This window comes from Anomaloglossus baeobatrachus, chromosome 2 (genome assembly GCF_048569485.1).
Source record: "Anomaloglossus baeobatrachus isolate aAnoBae1 chromosome 2, aAnoBae1.hap1, whole genome shotgun sequence".
Taxonomy (NCBI): Eukaryota; Metazoa; Chordata; class Amphibia; order Anura; family Aromobatidae; genus Anomaloglossus; species Anomaloglossus baeobatrachus.
In genome coordinates, this window is record NC_134354.1 from 607569425 (window position 1) to 607590529 (window position 21105).

The following is a 21105-nucleotide window of genomic DNA, read 5'->3' on the forward strand; positions in this document are numbered from 1 at the left end:
TAAAAACCTGGTGACAGGTTTTCTTTAACTTTAAAAATTGATATATTAGGGCTTATAAATAGAGAGTACAATCAAACTTTTACAAGCTACCTTGGAAGGTATTTTACTGGACTGCCTGTTACTGTCTAAAAATTATATTTCTAATTAAGTTTCGATCAACTATTTGTTCTCTGTAGTCTGCATGTATTCTCATACATTGATGGCTGCTCAGTCATGTTCAGTGTAAATCTGTCAGATGACCTCTCTGACAGCTCAGACTGTATCCCCGCTTCTGAATGAGTTTTCACCAAACAGAATAAACTTAAAGTGATGTTCAGGGAAGAGGCAAGTGGATCAGTAAGTAACCAGGCATTAGAATCAGATCTCTGTCTCTATTGTATGCTGCCCTCTGATAAAAGCATAACACTGAGTACAGATTCCCTTTAAAGGGGAAGTACACTACTTAGAAAACACCTACTCATTCCACCTGTTTGCCCCCTGTAAACCAATAAATAAGGTTATAGTCACCTCCGATGCGGCCACATTTCCAGCGATGTCTGAAGTCATATTCCCGGGGCACATGTGACATTGTTATGATATGCGAGCCTTGCAACCAATCAGCACCCGGAGTCTCCCCACCTTCGGACATTTGAACAGAAAGTGAGCCCTGACATGACTTCCTGCTAAAATGTCTAATGTCAGGGTGAAGAAAGCCGGTACTGATTGGACGTGGGGCTCGTGTATCACAATGTCATGTGGGCCCCGGAAAAGCCACTTCAAACATCTCTGGAACCATGGCCGCACCAGAGGTGAGTATAGACTTATTTTTATGGGGTGAACAAGGGGAATGAGAAGAGGTTGTCCAACTATTGCAACATGCATAAAATAATTAACAGATTTTTATTTACAAAAAAAAAATGAACTTAGAAAACTTTCTAAACAAACATTTTCAATAATGAATTTTAACCAGTTTAGGACTGGGTAATTTAGTTTTTCTCATACGTGCAGTATAAAGAGTTAACTTAGTATATACATTACAAATCTGGACTGAATATATGATCTTTACCCAAGACATATACTCAGATGTAGCAGAAATTCTGCAGCACTTTAGTATACAATACAAATGGACGTTGTTTTCAAGACCCCATTCACAAATTTAAAAAAAATAAAAAAAAGAAACTACAACTGTGCATGCTGTATATTTCTGAATCATATTTACTTTTCATGCAGAAATGTAAATAATTTTCACTCAGATTTAAAAGATCATCTCTTTCAGAAGACCACCCCCTAGCCAGAGCTGATTTCTTGTGACACATTTTCAGTTCCTTCATACCGTATCATGCATGCTAATAATCTACTTTGAGAAGCCCATCCTGTAGAAGACCACTTTTGAATGTAATTACGGGTGGTCATCTCAAAGATTTTTTACTATACCTTATAATTCCAGCCTAAAAAGAAGGTAATGTATAAATATGTCTGAATATCATACCTTATTATCTTCCCAGTAAAGAGCTAAACATTCATCCCCTGGTCTCCAGCTAAAGATGGGGTAGATGTCATCCAGTATTCGCTCTGGTTTTATTGGCCCAGATCTCTTTTTAGAGTTATTTGTGTATAACATCATCTTATTTCTATCCTCTTGTGAAGAATTCAGATTTGAGCCTATTGGCTTTATGGGACCCATTCTTCGTCCCTTCTGCTCAAGTTCTCCATTTGGTAAATCATTAGCACCGTCTTTTACTAATGTTGCATGGTAGTTTGAGGAGTCCATATTGGCACTAAAAGTTTTCTCGTTTGGTAAATTAGTGTATGGTTCACTTGTCCGTGGTCGTCTGTCAATATAGAATTCTGAATTGGATCTTTGGTCTTCTCTTCTACCACGTTTTTGCTGGACAGCCTCTGTATTATTATTCTGAATGCTGGTGTCCTCTCTTGTATCAAGGAGGTTAGGACCCTTTACAGTCCTACATTGCATAGTATTATCTCTTTTTTTAAATGTACCATCATTTTGGTAACTAGAGGAAGAATGTGAAAAATCTTTTAATCTATCGTTCCTTTGATATCCTCTTTCACACTTACTCCTGTCTTCCAACCATGGCTCTGAACTGTGTTTTTCTGGTCCTCGACTTCTTGGTGGCCCATTACCTTCAAATTGTCTAGACGAATGCACATCCCTTTGGAAACGAGGGGGCTTTTCATTCCTTGGGCCTCTAGCATCATTTCTAGAAAACTGACGAGACTGGTTGTAATCCTTCACTCCATTTTGCTCTAAATGTTGAACTCTGTGTTGTCCTTGGCTTTGAGGTTGAGTTTGTAGCTTGTTGTCTGCAAGAAGTAAACAGGTGATTAAAATAAAGCTTTCACATATATTTTCTTCTTACAGCGCTGATCCACTACTCGAAAAACTCTCCCAATCCCTATGTTTCCCTCAGTAAAAAAATAACACATACCTCCAGTGCCGTTACAGCGGTGTCGGCACTGGCTCTCCTGGGGACTGCGTGACTTTGCTATGTTATGTAATCCAGGCAGCTAATTAGTGCTGGCTTCACTGTCGCCTCCTTTGGATGTAATTGACATCCAGAGCAAATGAGAGCAGCTGCAGCTCTTGCTTCCTCCGTATGTCGGTTTTGTCCGAAAGAGGGGACAGTGAAGCTGGCGCTGATTGGCCGCAGGGATTGTTTGACATAAAAAAAAAAAAGAAAAAAAAACACTAAAAGTTACTCTTTATTCTTCAATATTAAAAAGAAGAGCATCTTGCATACGTATATATGTGTATATTGCAAATGGCTAAAAAAATATTGTAAAATAAAGATATTGCTCATGACATAAAAATTAGAACCAACAACCATTTTATAGGTTGTACAAGTTATTGCGAAATCAGGACCTGCAGTTACCCTACGGTTTTTCCCTACCTATCTGCTGATATGACAATGGCGCCCCAGCTCCTCGACAGCTGAGCAGTCTTCTAATATGATACATTAATTTTAATAATTTGTTTATCAACAAAAAAAACACAAGATGTACAATTTAAAAGGACAAATATAATCTCAATTAACCCCATTACGACCGCGTTACGTTTTAAAATGGCACCAAAAAAGGGTACTTATTCCTTTCTGCCGTTTTAAAACGGCGGCCAGAAAAAACTGTATAGCGCCCCCCAGCGTCAGAAAATCTCCGGGGTTTCAGCTACCGGGGGTAGCTGAGACCCTGGAGATCATGATTCGGGCCGGTTTTTCCGGTCCCCAGTCACGTGATGACCGGTATACACCGTATACCGATCATCAAGTTATAGTAAATGACTGCGCCGGTAAAAAATGATTTATCTCCCATCTGGCATGATCAAACATGTCAGATGGGAGATAAATCTCTTTCTCGGTTCCCCCCGGTCCCCCGGTGTCCCCAAAGTGCCCCCCCGACCCCCAACCCCCTCCCGAAAATCCAAGATGGCCGCGTGCACCGGCGAGCACAGCAGCGCGCAGGCCGCATTCACACTTTTCTTATGGTTTCTGTCGTATGTGCCATAACACATGCGACAGAAACCTGCTCCCCAGGCCCTGCCAAGTCACCCCCTATCCCCACCCCGGTGTTCCCCGGTGTCCTACATACCTGTCGGAGCGCTGATCCCCCGCGGCCCCCTCCTCCGGCTCCTTCACAGCAGACGCCGGTCACATGTGCCGAGCAGCTGACAGCTTCCTGTGTTCAGGACGCTGGCTGCTGCTCGGCACACTGCAGCTGTGACCCAGGGAGGGTGGGTGCAGATTCTTTGCACCCACTCTCCTCAAATGGAGGGTCCTCACACCTAGAAAATGGGGGATACGTTCCCTGAACGTGTCCCCCATATTCTAGAAGGTCCAGAGTCGACGTGGGACGTCCAAATGGATTACAGCGGATTTTTTTTTCTTTTCTTTTCAATAAATTGGCTAATCAGGGAATGTTTTGGGGAGTGTTTTTTCAAATAAATTTTTTTGTGTTGTCAATTTTTTTTTTTTATTACTGTCAATTAGTTATGTCGGGTATCTGATAGAGGCCGTGACATAACTAATTGCTGGGCTTGATGCCAGGTGACATTACACATCTGGTATCAACCCCATTTATTACCCCGTTTGCCAACGCACCAGGGCGCGGGATGAGCTGGGGCGAAGCGCCAGAATTGGCGCATCTAATGGATGCGCCATTTCTGGGGCGGCTGAGGCCTGCTATTTTTAGGCTGGGAAGAGTCCAATAACCATGGCTCTTCCCATCCTGAGAATACCAGACCCCAGCTGTCAGCTTCACCTTGGCTGGTGATCTAATTTGGGGAGACCCCACGTCTGTTTTGTTTTTTTTAATTATTTATTTATAAATAATTAAAAAAAAACAAAAAACAGCTTGGGGAGCCCTCCAAATTGATCAACAGACAAGATGAAGCTGTCAGCTGTGGTTTGCAGGCTACAGCTGTCTGCTTTACCCTAGCTGGCTATCAAAAATAGGGGGGACCCCACGTCATTTATTTTAATTATTTTTTTTTCTTTTGGGCTAAATACAAGGCTAGGCTCCCTTTAGTGTCACATGAAAGGCACTAAAGGGCGCCAGCTTAGAATCTGCAGAGGGGGGGTGGACATTATATATATGTTTGACATCTATCCATTCATCCATTGTAGCATTTTACGCTGTGTGCCCACAATCAGGGTTTGCAGCGTTTTGGGCGCAGAGTGTTTTCCCTGCGTCCATAACGCTGCGTTGTGCAGTAGAAGCACAGTGGAAGGATTTTTAGAAATCCCGTGCCCACTGTGTTTCTTTTCTCTGCAGCATAAACCGACCTGTGGCGCAGCTTCCCGAGCCTCAGCATGTCAGTTTATGCTGCGGAGATGAGTGTTTTCTGCAGGTAGAATAGAGCCAAAGTCGACAGCAGCCTGAACCCAAATCGTGGGCATGGGCAGCTGCGTTCTCCCGTGGACAACACTCACATCTCTGCAGGAAGGCTGACACTGTGTACTAGCAACATTTTTGTGAAGTACCTGTGGATTCAAAATGCTTACTATACTCCTTAATAAAATCCTTGAGGGGTCTAGTTTCCAAAATGAGGTCACTTGTGGGGGGTTTCTGATGTATAGGTACCCAAGGGGCCCTGCTAATGTGACATGGTGCGCGCAATTTACTTCAACTTTTCCAAAATTCAAATGGTGCTCCTTCCATTCCAAGCCCTCCCATTTATCCAAACAAAGGTTTTTGGCCACATGTGGGGTATCCCTGCGCTCACAAGAAATTAGATAACCTGTGGAGTACACGTGTTGTTGTTGCCTCTTGAAAAAGTGAGAAATGTGTCGCTAAATCAACATTTTTGTGAAAAAAATGAAAATTTCAATATGGCAACCTAAGCTTATCAAATTCTGTGAAGTATTCGTGGATTCAAAATGCTCAATATACACCTCGATAAAAGCCTTGAGGTGTCTTGTTTCCAGAATGGGGTCACTTGTGGGGGACCTCCACTGTTTAGGCACCTTAGGGGCTTTCCAAATGTGACATAGCGTCCGCTAATTATTCCAGCCAATTGTTCAGTCAAATGGCACTTTTTCCCTTCCGAGCCCTGCTGTGCACCCAAACAGTTGATTTCCACCACACATAAGGTATCAGCATACTCAGGAGAAATTGCACAATAAATTTTATGCTGATAGCTTTTTTTTAACAAGAGTACACGGAAAACTATCTGGTTGAAGTAACAATTTTGTGGTAAAAATATATTTTTTTTATTTTCACAGCTCAACATTATAAACTTTTGTGAAGCACCTGGGGGTTCAGGGTACTCGCCAAACATCTAGATAAATTCCTTGTGGGGTCTATTTTCCAGAATGGGGTCACTTGTGGGGGACCTCCACTGCTTAGGCACCTCAGGGGCTCTCCTAATGCAACATGGCGTCCGCTATTGATTCCAGCCACTTTTGCAGTCAAGTTGCACTCCTCTTCCGAGCCCTGCAGTGTGCCCAAACAGTTGATTTCCACCACGTACAAGATATCACCAAACTCAGGAGAAATTGCGCAATAAATTTCATGGTGATTTTTTTCCTGTTACCCTTGTGAAAAAAAAAGCTACCTGGTTGAAGTAACAATTTTTTGGTAAAATTTTATTTTTTTATTTTCATGGCTCAACATTATAAACTTCTGTAAAGCACCTGGAGGTTCAGGGTACTCACCAAACATCTAGATAAATTCCTTGAGGGGCCTAGTTTCCAATATGGGGTCACTTGTGGTGGTTTTTTGCTGTTTACATACCTTAGGGGTCCTCCAAATGCGACATAGTGCCCGCAATCTTTTTCAGCCAAATTTCCTTTCCAAAATTCAAATATTGCTCCTTCCGTTCCAAGCCCTCCCATTTCTCCAAACAAAGGTTTCAGACCACAATGAGGTATCACTGCGCTCATAAAAAAGTGGGTAACAAACATTGGGGTGACATTTTTGGAATTACCTCTTGAAAAAGTGAAAAAATTGATGCTAAAGCAACATTTTTGAGAAAAAAAATGAAAATTTTCAATGTGACAATGTAACGTTATCAAAATCTGTGAAGTACCTGTGGATCCAAAATGCTCACTATACCCCTAGATAGAAGCCTTGAGGGGTGCACTTTCCAAAATGGCGTCACTTGTGAGGGGTTTCTTCTGTTTAGGTACCTTAGCGGACCTGTAAATGCAACATGGTGCCCGCAATCTATTTCAGCCAAATTTGCTTTCCAAAATTCAAATATTGCTGCTCTTGTTCCGAGCCCTCCCATTTGTCCAAACAAAGGTTTCTGACAAAATGTGGGGTGTTGGCGCGTTCATAAGAAAGTGGGTAACAAGTTTTGGGGTTCATTTTGTTGTGTTATTTCTTCTAAAAGTGAATAAATTTGGGGTAGAGCAACATTTTAGGTAAAATTTTATTTTTTTCTTTTTTTCATTCCACTTTCGCTGTAAGAAGCTGGCGGCAGCACGAGTGCGGCGATGCTGGGAGGATGGCTGCCAGTGTGAGGCAGGCGCCACTGATCTCCTGGCGACGGATGTGATAGACTTCAGGAAAATGGCGGTGTGATCTCGGCTCTATTTTCTGGAATGCACATGTTTCTGATATGTTTTTCAGTATTCATGACCAACATATGTATTTTGAAAGGTATTGATATATTAAAATGACATTTGGCAGCAGGTTTTTCCACCTGCTGATTCCAGCGACATGTCACTTACTGGGTCTGATAGTAGTTTTGATAAAATCACCATTTTATCAGGCGGAGATTATCATTATAGGACTAGTAAACCTACTGCTAGGTAGTTTAGCATATTTATGAGTTGTATAAGCCCATCCTCACTACAGATTGGAAGATTTCTGCCTATGCACAGTGTACACAAAAAGCTGATAAGCGGTGTGGGCGGGGTTATACAGAGCAGATCTAGCATTCAGCTAACTGCTAGATCTGCAGCAGACAAAACGCTGATTTTACCCCAGTGATTCAATGGCAAAAACCTGGTCACAAATTCCTTTTAAACATCTGATTTTGGAGATGTATTTATCAGACGTTCTGCCCAACGTCAGTGACAATAGACCACATAATAATGGATAGAATTGTGGTAAGGGGAATACTGATTTATACACAATGTGTAGAAAGGTAGTATCGTAAATAGCTCATGAAGTTGACAGGTTAAAAAAGAGCAATAAAAAACACTTTTTTTATGATAGAAAACACATTAAAGTTAATTACAGCTTGTGGTGTTGGACACATCTGAATCCTAACTAGACAGTCCAGGGAAGGATATTTAACTGGATTCCCAGCTGCCAATACCAGTCAAACAATAGGAACTCCGGCACACTCACTATCGCCCTTAGAGACACAAAGAGTCAGAAACATGTAACTGATATCAAAATCCTTTTCTTTTTATTTCGTGGTGAAAAAACGTGTGTCAAAAAGTGCTGTACAATGGTCCGCCAATCACAACGTTTCGGCCAATCTGGCCTTCTTCAGGTCGGACGGGCTGATAATATATACAATAAAACAAAACAAAACAAAAATACAGGACATCCATCAGTATAGGATAATAGAACAAACAAAAGTTTCACTGTAGGCTTGTTGAGATAACAAGAAAACACATTTGAGAGACAATGACATGGAATCATAGGCACAGTAAGCAAGTAAATGCATGAACGTCACTAATTGTGAGCAAATAGGAAAAAAGCTATTGGAAGAAGTATTTAAATAAATTGGTGGCTCACTACGGTGGATGCTACCAAGTATCCAAAGTGGCATGTGCGCATTCGTGTAGCGTAAATACTGTATGACAAACATGGTAAAGAGGCTCACCTCGAGGATGAAAGGACATAAAGCGGATGAATATGCACAGGACACTATTGTTAAACCTACGGTATAATAAGAATAATCATTTTCCTTGAATTAATGATGTAAAAATAGAATAATTCAGGGATTATTGCGTAGCCATACCAATGCTGAAATGCCGTATGGATTTAGGGAATGTAGGGTAATCAGTGTCCGGATACACTGTGCGTAGAAGATGGCAGGTAGTACTGGGAAAAGATAATATATCTTTTAGATTAAAGAGAATCCAGACTATGTGTGGTTTAACGTGCAATCATTACCTGTTGTCAAGACATATGGGTCCCAAACATTGCATTGAATCGGGTCTGGATTACATAAAGGCCATCACCTGTAGTAGATGAAATGTATCCTAATAAATGTAATATATAGTGGAGTAGCCACAATGGATAACAAGGGATCGTAGATTACCTTAGTATGTTTATTGTATATATTGTTATCAGCCCGTCCGACCTGAAGAAGGCCAGATTGGCCGAAACGTTGTGATTGGCGGACCATTGTACAGCACTTTTTGACACACGTTTTTTCACCACGAAATAAAAAGAAAAGGATTTTGATATCAGTTACATGTTTCTGACTCTTTGTGTCTCTAAGGGTGATAGTGAGTGTGCCGGAGTTCCTATTGTTTGACTTATTTTTCTCCAGAGCACCCACGAGAGGTGATGCGAGGTTTTCTCTGCGCCAATACCAGTCACACCCTTTCCGTGCTCCCACTAATTTTCTCTGAGCACTGGTAGTTTATTTCTTTTGCTGCTTGTCAATTAAACTGTCTGAAATATTGATTTAAGGATTTGCATAAAGGTTTTGAAAGAGCAAGTCAATACACGCCATCTATAACAATTGTCCTTATTATGTATACCTAAAAGAATATAACATCCAGATATTTAGCCACAAAAACATAACTATATTGTAGAAGGACAAGTTTTATTGCAACATTCTGCAATTATTTGTTATACAGTATTCACAGTTGGAGTGGTGCAATATTTGTTTCCAGAGGGTTGTCTCACTAAAACCAAGGTTACTTGGTATAAGCCACAGAATATTTACAGGATCCATGATCATTTTAATGCATTAAGTCAGGATTCGATCACGCACTTCATTCTGAGCTTTTTTCGCCTTTAAAGGGAACCTGTCAGGTGCAATATGCATACAGAATATGTTCTGGGTGTGTATTGTTAATCCCTGCCTAACCGTCCCTGTATACACTAGCAAAGATAAAGAGATCTTTAGAAAAAGTATTTCTAAAGATCTTTTATCGTATGCTAATGAGCGCATGGACTAGTCCCCTGGGTGTTAGTTCCTCTGGCTAGTCGGCCTCATTAGCATGTTAGTACGCCCCTGTGGGTGTGCTAACATACTAATGAATACTCAGCGTCAGAGGATGATCTCACTCACCTCTCCGGCTGCCATCGCTTCTCGACGCTGGATTTCGGCTCAGTGCACTATGTTGAGTGATATGAGTTTCAGTCATGAGCACTATGAACCCGGGTGTCCGCGTCCTGGCTTCAAACTGAAGTAGTGCGCATGACCGAAACCTCAAGGTCATGCGCACTGAGCCGAAATCCAGTGTCGGGCGACGATGGCAGCCGAAGAGGTAAGATCATCCTCTGACGCTGCACGTTCATTAGCATGATAGCACACTCACAGGGGCGTACTAACATGCTAATGGAGCCATCTAGCAAGGGGAACTAACACCCAGGGGACTAGTCCCCATGCTCATTAGCATACGATAAAAGAGATTTAGAAATACTTTGTCTAAAGCTCTTTTTATCTATTCTAGTGTATACAGGGACAGTTAGGCAGGAATTAGCAATATGCATCCAGAACTGCTCGTGGTTCTGGTGCATCTTGGACCTGACAGGTTCCCTTAAATACCTTCCAACCATAGCAAATTTTTATTTGTGTGCCTTTGTTTTGTCATCTCCTTCTTACAAGAACCATAACTATTTCTATTTTCCCACTGACAGAGAAAATAAGCCATATTTTGCAGGAAGACATAGTTTTGAATGACCATATTCATTTTATTATATAATGCATTTGACAACTGGAAAAAAAAAATCCACGTCATGATATGGCAAAAATGCATTTGGTTTTTAGGATTTTGGTTCTACGGTATTTATTCTGCAGTAAAAATGAGCCGGCGAGATGACTCTCCAGGCCAGTACAATTACAGCGATACCATATTTTTTTTTAGTATAGTGGTGAAAACGAGACCCGAAGCTACAAAAACCTGGGGTGTGTAATATAATGCACTCATAATCTGAAAAATAAACTTTTTTTTTCAGGTGGAAAAAGAAAAAATAAATAAAATTATGAAGTCACATTAAGATAATGACATTGCACAACCTTAGACTTAAGGCCGCTTTACATGCTACGATTTAAGTGACAATCTCATTAGCGATGTGACACGCCCAGATCGTAGTTACGATTTGCCGAGATAGCTCATAGGTCATTTATTAGCGGTCACACGTAACGATCTCACAAGCGATGCAAAATCGTTCAGCGATATATTGTTTGACCAAGGCGGTCGTGTGGATGTTGTTCGTCGTTGGCAGGGTGTCAAACGTACCAATATATCTGCTGCATACCAAACGATGAACAATATTCTGAAAGTGAACGACGTGTCAACGATCAACGATTTTCAACCTATTTGCGATTGTTCGGAGTCGCACGTAGGTGTCACACGCAATGACGTTGCTAATGATGCCGGATGTGCGTCACGGAATCTGTGACCCCGACGACATATCGTCAGCTAAATCGTAGCGTGTAACGCCGCCTTAATACTTTGTTGAAGTACACTTTGAATTTATGACAGTATCTAGACTTTTTCGGTAAAAGTCTATAAGAATGGCATATCTAGAATTGGCAATCTTTCACCACTCTTCCTTGCAGTAGCGCTCCAAATCTTTCACACCGAGAGAGCATCTTCTTCAGCCTCTTAAAGGGAATCTGTCACTAGGTATTCCCCTTATGAGCTGTGGCCACTACTAGATAGCATTCCAGAATGTAGTATACGAATATAAGAGCCCAGGCCACAAGGTATAACACAAAACATACCTTTATAATACTTACCTACAGCGCTGGCCAAAAGTATTGGCACCCCTGCAATTCTGTCACATAATACTCAGTTTCTTCTTGAAAATTATTGCAATCACAAATTCTTTGGTATTATTATCTTCATTTATTTTGCTTGCAATGAAAAAACACAAAAGAGAATGAAACAAAAATCAAATCATTGATCATTTCACACAAAACTCCAAAAATGGGCCAGACAAAAGTCTTGAAACCCTTAGCCTAATACTTGGTTGCACAACCTTTAGCCAAAATAACTGCGAACAACCGCTTCCGGTAACCATCAATGAGTTTCTTACAATGCTCTGCTGGAATTTTAGACCATTCTTCTTTGGAAAACTGCTCCAGGTCCCTGAGATTTGAGGGGTGACTTCTCCAAACTTCCATTTTGAGATCTCTCCACAGGTGTTCTAAGGGATTCAGGTCTGGACTCATTGCTGGCCACTTTAGTAGTCTCCAGTGGTTTCTATCAAACCATTTTCTAGTGCTTTTTGAAGTGTGTTTTGGGTCATTGTCCTGCTGGAAGACCCATGACCTCGGAGGAAGACCCAGCTTTCTCACACTGGGCCCTACATTATGCTGCAAAATTTGTTGGTAGTCTTCAGACTTCATAATGCCATGCACACGGTCAAGCAGTCCAGTGCCCGAGGCAGCAAAGCAAACCCAAAACATCAGGGAACCTCCGCCATGTTTGACTGTAGGGACCGTGTTCTTTTCTTTGAATGCCTCTTTTTTTTCCTGTAAACTCTATGATGGCTTTTCCCAAAAAGCTCTACTTTTGTCTCATCTGAGCAGAGAACATTCTTCCAAAACGTTTTCGACTTTCTCAGGTAAGTTTTGGCAAAATCCAGCCTGGCTTTTTTATGTATCGGGGTAAGAAGTGGGGTCTTCCTGGGTATCCATACAGTCCCTTTTCATTCAGACGCCGACGGATAGTACGGGTTGACACTGTTGTACCCTCGGACTGCAGGGCAGCTTGAACTTGTTTGAATGTTGGTCAAGGTTCTTTATCCAACATCCGCACAATCTTGCGTTGAAATCTCTCGTCAATTTTTCTTTTCCTTCCACATCTAGGGACCTTAGCCACAGTGCCGTGGGCTTTAAACTTCTTGATGACACTGCACACCATAGACAGGAACTTTCAGGTCTTTGGAGATGGACTTGTAGCCTTGAGATTGCTCATGCTTCCTCACAATTTGGATTCTCAAGTCCTCAGACAGTTCTTTGGTCTTCTTTCTTTTCTCCATGCTCAATGTGGTACACACAAGGACACAGGACAGAGGTTGAGTCAACTTTAATCCATGTCAACTGGCTGCAAGTTTGATTTAGTTATTGCCAACACCTGCTAGGTGCCACAGGTAAGTTACAGGTGCTGTTAATTACACAAATTAGAGAAGCATCACATGATTTTTCAAACAGTGCGAATACTTTTGTCCACCCCCTTTTTTATGTTTGGTGTGGAATTATAACCAATTTGGCTTTATGACAATTTTTTTTTTTTCATTGAAGACAAATTAAATGAAGATAATAATACCAAAGAATTTGTGATTGCAATCATTTTCAAGAAGAAACTGAGTATTATCTGACAGAATTGCAGGGGTGCCAATACTTTTGGCCAGCACTGTAGGGAGCGGTCTGGTCTGATGGGTGTTGCTGCTCTCGGTCCGGCGCCTCCTCTAACTTGTGCATCCTGCATCATTCACACAGAGCCTCCACTACGCTCCTGCGCATGCGCACTTTGATCTGTCCGGCTGAGGGCAGAGCAAAGTACTGTAATGCACAGGCGTGAGGAAAGATCAAAGACCACCCACACATGCACTAGGACTGCCTCCTAGGAGAGTATAAAGTTGTTTTTTACATTATACAGAGCCGGCTGGGCTCTTATATACAGGATTTTGGAATGATGTATATAAGGGCTCACTGGTGGTGGTCACAGCTCAGAAGGGAAAAACCTGGTGACAGGTTCCCTGTAAGGCCAACACACAGATTTTCAATTAGATACGGTTCTATGTGGTGGCATTCCAAAGCATTTGTCTTCTTCTGGTGAAGTCATTTTATTTGTAAAATTCAATGAATACTAATGGGTCACTGTTGTGCTGCAAGTTTAATTCCTCTTCATATTCAGCTGTTCATAATTACCTAGACCTTAAATAAAGCCCCAGTACTAGATGCTCAAAAATATTCCAGAAGCCTAGTGCTGCCTTCACCATGCTTCACTGTGGGTATGGTGTTCTTTTGGTGATGCGCAGTGTTGGCTTTACGCCAAACATGCACACATATTTTTAAGTTTTTTTAGGGTACTTGAGCTTGTGAACCTTGGCAACCTATCAGCAGTCTAGGGTGATCCTTAATGCTAGCAAAAAGTTATATTTTAAATTTTTTGATCATGCCCCCTCTGAAATTATACATTCAGGTAATAAACTAAAACAACAAACATGTTAAAAATCTTTTCAATTTTACAGGTTCCTACCAATCAAGATATGGAGTCGTTTGAACATATCTTAGTAAAAATTAACCATTAGGATCGGCAATAACAAATCATGTTTATTTTTTGTTGCCTTACAGTTGAATACTTGTTTGATAGCATCACTTATTTGCAGTGCATGAGTGTCTTTTTCATTCTATCTCCATCTCGTTCTCAATACTCCTTGACTAACAGCAGCAGAAATTGTTTCTGTACTTCATTTGTTTTGTGCAACTTGTTATATTGTTCCATCAGTCTTACCCCTCGTTGTGCAGTATCATTAGTTACTCTCTTACCACTGACTGTTTTTTTGGCAGCCTGGTAGCCTTCAGCTGCAGATCATAGATCTACATCTTTGGACAGGAATGCTGATGACATGCCAGTGATACTAAAGATCCTGTAGGTTTTCGAGTGACAGTACTCCACCATGTTTTTCGTCACAACTGATGCTGAATCAACAGTTCTCTTCTTGAGAGGATGTTCTTCAGCTGGTGTTTGTAGTGCTGTCACCATCAGACGTTTTGTCATTAAAGGTACAGTTGGCTGAAACTCCTGTTTCAGGTGCAGAGCAATTGTCCGATGGCATTTTATTCTCTCCCTGTGAACTGATGAACGATTTACATTGAAATCTGCAGGATCATGGCCAAGGTGCTGAAGGGTTTGTGTGAGAAGAAATGTTGCATTTCTGCCACTAACTCTGGCCATGTCAAAGCTTGCTGACAGTTTGTCATCTACTACACTGACTCTTCCTCTTTTGGCTCGTTGACAGCAGTTCCACCAATGTTTCATTGTCTTCCAGATCTGTATCTACTTCATCAGATGACGACTGCACCACTACCTTTTCCTCTCTTATACTTCTTTCTTGTCTCACTTATTTGATTCTTTTCTTGTAATTTGCTCTTTTTTTCAAAATGTATGTTTTTTTCTCAAACTCTTAGTCAACATCTTCTATTTTTCCATGACGTCCAGTTGGTCTCTGAGCTAGCAAAAACTCTTTGTCTTACGGTATTCTTGTCATATCCATAGCCTTACCATGCGTGATATCTAACACGTTGTCTAATCCTGCATTCCATTCTTCCTCCTTCTTCAGACTGTCAGAACATTTAATTTTTTTACTTTGTTTTTCTTCAGCTTGTCATATTCTTTAACACTAGAACTACTGGACTCGTGACACCTATATAGAAATACATGGTGCAAAGTAGTCAAAATGACTACCTCAGTAGTTCTAGTGTTAAAGAGACCTTCAACCACATGTTTTTTTCAGTCTCGTGGGGATGCCTGAATTTGCCCAGACATCAAGAGCATCATTAGCTGTTAAACGAGCTACATTCCGCACTCTCTGTTTAGTCATTTTCTTGTTGTAGTAGATCAGTGACATAACCTCTCTCTTGGATGGCAGTTTAGTGGAAGATAAACTACCATCAGACATTTGCCCAATAAGCCACAAGTCCGTTTCACTTCTGGTTGTTGGCTTCGACAGAGTGCAGTGCTAGCTGTTATGTTTGATGTTTTATTTTTCTAACCCCTGTAAAGGGAGTATGTTAGTGTACAGGAACGGATGGAAACAGACAGTGCTTCTCAGTAAGACACCTTAATCCACCCAAAACGATATAGCCATGGCAACCTGGGGGAGGAGCCGCATCAAAGGACAGCACTGATTGGCTGTGCAAGCTAGAGAAGGAGGGAGTTATTAATTTCAGACAATATTCAGAAAAATTTGTCTCTTCCTGCCACAATCAGATCTTTTAGACCAGGTGTAAAATGGGACTTGGCCATGGCAAAAATCCAGAAAGTTTGATGGTAGGTAGGGACCTCTAAATCTGTGTGCATCTAGTGGAATTATTTTTTGCATTTTTAGTTTACATACAGATTCAAGGGTTTCATGCTGAAGAAAACACACTTATCATGTTTTGTATGAGTGTGGGGAGGAGAGAAGGGAGCACATGGGATGGCATGCATCCAGGAATGCACATCTTAAAGCCACTGCTAGAAACGGATCCATAGCTCTAATCATTGCCGTTACATGCAAATGCTGGTTATGTAATACACACGGCAGCTGCCGAGTAGAATGCGGTCTCAGCTCCTGAGCCTGCTCCAAACACCCATGCCTAGTGTGTGACCAAGATGTATGTGAAAAGGTTTTGGTACCGTGTTAGCCAGTTGAAAAATTATTGAATGTTCTCAGTGAGAGGAACAAAATTATAATCTTGTGATACCTTTTAATGGCTAACTAAAATAAAATAAAGTGATGTTACAAAGCAAGGGAACGCTTGTTTGGCTTATATAGTTCTTTCCCAAACACACATTCTGTATATTAATGATAACATTCAACATATGACTGACTATGTAGTCCCAAACGCAACAGATTGCAATACGTCTACCAACACCTTTATAACATAGCCTGCATTAAAAATTTTAGTTTTTGCTACAGCATTGTGGGACTGGACGCATCAATAAATCTTGGTAGTCTTAATTTTACTACATTGGGCAGCTATGAATCCATGCATATCAGGAACATCTCCGTAGACCTGCTCTTTTTGATCTTTTGACACAGTATAGCCATTACAGTTTTATCCTGATATTAGATCAGATACTTACAAATGTCCATTTTCCCAACTTCTATCAGTGCAGCATAAAAGCCTTTTCTGGTAACCATAGTTTATGGTCTTTACAGAGGTTCAACCGAACAAAAACAAAAAACAATGAATTGCTGGAACGAAAAGTCATTATAGGCCATTACTAGCTTTCAGGTGAATTGCTGGTACAGATTGTTCATCTGCTCTTACTTTCCCAGAAATAAATCACTTCAATTGTCTATATCAGAACACAAGACAATTTTCTTTGAAAGGGCCATTAATACTGAACAAACTACTATTTGAGGATGTCATGTGTGCGCCGTTTGGCACAATGGTATTGTCTTTAGTTCTTGGAAATTTAATGTGTGTTCAGTTTATTTTTGGAAACTGGGAAGTTGCAATGACTGTAGACCATGGCAGAAGGTCACAGTAAGAGAACGTGGCCACGATGAGGGTTACTCGCGTTTTTGCGGCATCAAAATCATAGTGTTTTACAGTATAAGCAAAGTGGATAGGTTAATAAAAATCTCATGCCCACCATGCTTGTTTTTTACGCTGCATAAACTGACCTGCCGTGCATTATACCAAGCTGCAGCATGTCAATTTCTATTGCTGGTATGCTGAGTGTTCAGTGCGGAATTTGTCTATAGATTTGCATTAAATGCAGACAATCCGCAGCTAAAAAAATGCACATGCGTTTTTTAGTGCATTTATGCAGCATAAATGCACTAAAAAACGCATCTACACAGAATATCAATCAAGTTAGTTGAAACACATGCAGTAGAACAAACTGGAATTTGCCCAAAGCAAAGAGTTCAGCGTCCTAATACCCACAAACACACTATCTACTCTAATAGATTTCTATCATCTATCTAGCCATAGCTTTAAACGTTTTCTGTGGCTGTATATGTGTGTTTGTGGGTATTGGGATGTGGGCGGTTATAGGATTTCTCATAAGATGTGAAGGTTAGAATTATGCATGATTTTATACCACTATAATCTGTAATAAACTTGTTCCTTTGCTTGGGCAACTTCCTAATTGTTCTGTGGCCTGTATTTCAGCCAACAATTAAGACAAAAATGTATGCGTCAAAAAGGCATAAAAAAAAATGCACACAAAAAATGCAAGGGAAAACTAAAGAGAGGAATTGGTGCAGAAATTCTACAGCGTCAAAAACCTAAAAACACTGATCGTGGAAACATACCCTAAGGGTACGTGCCCACGATCAGGATTAGTAGCATTTTGGACACAGCATGTTGTCGCTGCATGTACAATGCTGTGTAGTACAGTACAAATACAGTGGATGGGATTAATTGAAATACCATGCCCACTATACTTCAATGCAAAAGATCTATATGAGCCCAAACTACACACAGAAATGACTGGTGAGCAATGCATTGTTGTGCTGGGGTCCTGGGTTGAAATCCCACCAAGGACAATATCTGCAAGGAGTTTGTTCTCCTCACGCTTGGGTGGGTTTCCGCAGAGTACTCTGGTTTCCTCCAACACTCCAAAGACACAATGATAAGGATTCTAGTATTCTACAGCTGTCAGGCCAACGCAATGACAGCCTGGCTACTGGGAGGAAATTAAGTTTATTCCTGTCAGCAGCCTCGGACATAGAGCCACTACACTATACACTACATCCCTCAATAATATTCCCTAACAGCAGAAAAAGCCGAATATATTGTGCACTGCACATTATATTTAGACTTCCTGTAGTGTTCACCCTTCACAGGTAGCTACACTGACTCGTGGAAAGTGCCATCTCCCTGGCCCGTACACTTTCTGCACCTGGACCAGGTGCTTAATCAGACCCTCCTTGCTTACAGCTCAAGTTTGCAATGTTGTAGCTGCTTCCAGTAAGGACATACAGTTTCCAAACAACAACCCCTTGTGCTACTTGGGATTTCTGCCCGCATTCTCCACCAATTGTAGGGATTCCACTCGCTTTTAGGCAGCTGGGTAGCATTCACACAGGTACAAGGTTATTGTTTAAAAACAGTGAGCACTTTATTATGGGATCAAACAGTTCACAAAAAGAATAATAACCTTTCATCGGCATAGAAAGTGTAACAAAACCAAATTAGTTCACGCATCAGGCCCAGGATTGTCAGTTGAAGCTCAACATAACAGGTTTAAAACTCACAGAGACTCAACAACACAGAAGGTATTTTCCTTCTTTACTGCTAGGCACTTCTTTCTGCTCAGTTTTAGGCAGCAACAAACTGATCCCCTCACTGAACACCCAGTGTGAACCCTTATCCTGGGTCTAGTAAAAACACTGCAGGTGCATTCCTAATCAAACGCTGCAGAGCTTGGAATACAGTCTTACTTGCCTTTGCTACAATATATTCACACACAACAATGCACTCATCACATACATATATACACTGTATAAAATGTGCATGTTTATGTTCAGGTAACAGATTAGAGGGTTAGCTCACAGGATCAACTGTGCACACCAGGCGAGTTTGAAAGTTGAATGCAACTGGCTGCAACCAGTTTTATTGCATAAGTATCAGCAAAAGAATGTACATATTCCATGGAGGAGGACAAAACAGTTTTGTGGCAATTTATGTATGTTTCAGGCATCCAGCACAGATGCAGTACAGTTCACTTATTTACAGTGGAAGCGCGACACCATGCAGTCGTGTGCCTCATACATGACTGCATGTGTCCATATGGTGTAGCGCTTCCCTCATAGACTTGTATTAGCGCCGGATGGTGCCGCATGGCCTCGCGTTCGATTTGCTTTTTGCCGCATCCGGCAAAATTTGTCAGTCCGGCGGCCATAAAGAACGCATAGAGGAACGTTTTTTGCCAACGGCAAAAAACCGCCCTGCCGTGCGGCCACTCATTATTCCATCTCATATTAACTGCTTCCCCCGCCCACCGGCGCGTATGATTGGTTGCAGTCAGACTCGCCCCCACGATGAGTGACAGCTGTCTCACTGCAACCAATCAGAGCCGCTGGAGGGTGGGTCTACTGTATATCGTGCAGTAAAATAAATAATTAAAAAAAAAAAAAATACGTGTGGTCCCCCACAATTTTGATACCAGCCAAGGTAAAGAGACACGGCTAAAGGCTGGTATTCTCAGGATGGGGAGCCCCACGTTATGGAGAGCCCCCCAGCCTAAAAATATCAGCCAGCAGCCACTCGGAATAGCCGCATCCATTAGATGTGACAGTCCCTGGACTCTACCTGGCTCATCCCGAATTGCCCTGATGCGGTGGCAATTGGGGTAATAAGTTAATGGCAGCCCATAGCTGCTACTAAGTCCTTGGTTAATCATGGCAGGTGTCTAGGAGACACCCCCCAGGATTAATCTATTGTGAAAGCAAATAAACACAAACACCGAATAATCCTTTATTTGAAATAAATGACAAAAAACACCCTCTTTCATCACTTTATTATTTCCCAAATACCCCTCCAGGTCCGGCGTAATCCACACGAGGTCCCATGACGCTTTCAGCTCTGCTACATCAGAAGCTGACAGGAGCGGTCGTAGAACACGACCGCTCTCGGTGAGCCCCACAGAGCAACTGAAGTGAGTCACGTTGTCACTAAGGTAGTGCCGATGTTTGTGAGGAGATGATGGGGGCGGTAGTGCCGGTGTGTGCGGTGATGATGGGGGCGGTAGTGCTGGTGTGTGTACGGTGATGATGGGGGCGGTAGTGCTGGTGTGTGCACGGTGATGATGGGGGCGGTAGTACTGGTGTGTGCACGGTGATTATGGAGGCGGTAGTTGTGTGCACGGTGATTATGGGGGCGGTAGTGCTGGTGTGTGCACGGTGATGATGGGGTCTCTCTCTCTCCCTTCGGCATAAAAAAAAACAAAAAAACGGATCTTTTTTTTTTGCTGGATCTGTCGCATCAGTTTTGACACAATCTGCGACTGATTGAAACGAATTGTGCCTGACGGCAAAAACCGGATGTGTGAAAGTAGCCTAACTGGTTTATTTACACAGTATAAGGGCTCGTCCAGAAGATTTTTTTTTTACTGGCTAGCACACGTGACAGTTTGTTTTTTTTGACAGCATTTGACTCTCAAAACAAATTGCAGCATACTGTGATTTGCCTCTGAAATCAGATGAGACTCACCCTTTCAAGTCTATGGATGTGAGAAAAAAAACCCAGATGCCACAGTATAGCGACTGATTTTTATGGATACATTACAATTCTGTAGCATAAGAAACTGTACATGCTTCTGTAAATGATTAATAACTGCTGAGCAAAAAAACGTATTGCACACAGATGACAAGTGAGAAAAAAAATCGTTTCATTTTTCTGAATAAAAATAGGACCACATTTTTACACTGTCATGTAAACCAATCCTAAAAAAGGAACGTAAAGGAAATGGAGACATCAAATTTACTTTAACAACTTAACGACCTAGAACGTATATATACGATGTAGGTCTTCTCTTTCTCTCTCTATTATATATATATATATATATATATATATATATATATATACACACACATGCATACACACACACAAACACACACAAACACACACACACACACACACACCTGCACACACACCTACACACACACCTACACACACACCTACACACACCTACACAGTATATATTGGGCTTTTCTAGTGGGTAGTGTGATGGTGGCAGTGCTATTAACCTGACCAGGTGATAATGAGCAGCCTGCTGTAAGTATGGTGCT

The 21105-nt window shown here is 41.5% G+C and overlaps 1 protein-coding gene across 1 annotated transcript in view; it reads right to left on the reverse strand.

The window, feature by feature from the left end:
• TDRD3 (tudor domain containing 3) overlaps positions 1–21105 on the reverse strand; it is a 419212-nt gene that overhangs the window by 65701 nt on the left and 332406 nt on the right. Inside the window, exon 11 of the mRNA XM_075334376.1 lies at positions 1469–2304. Coding sequence (XP_075190491.1) covers positions 1469–2304 — 836 coding nt within the window. The remainder of the gene's footprint in view (positions 1–1468; positions 2305–21105) is intronic.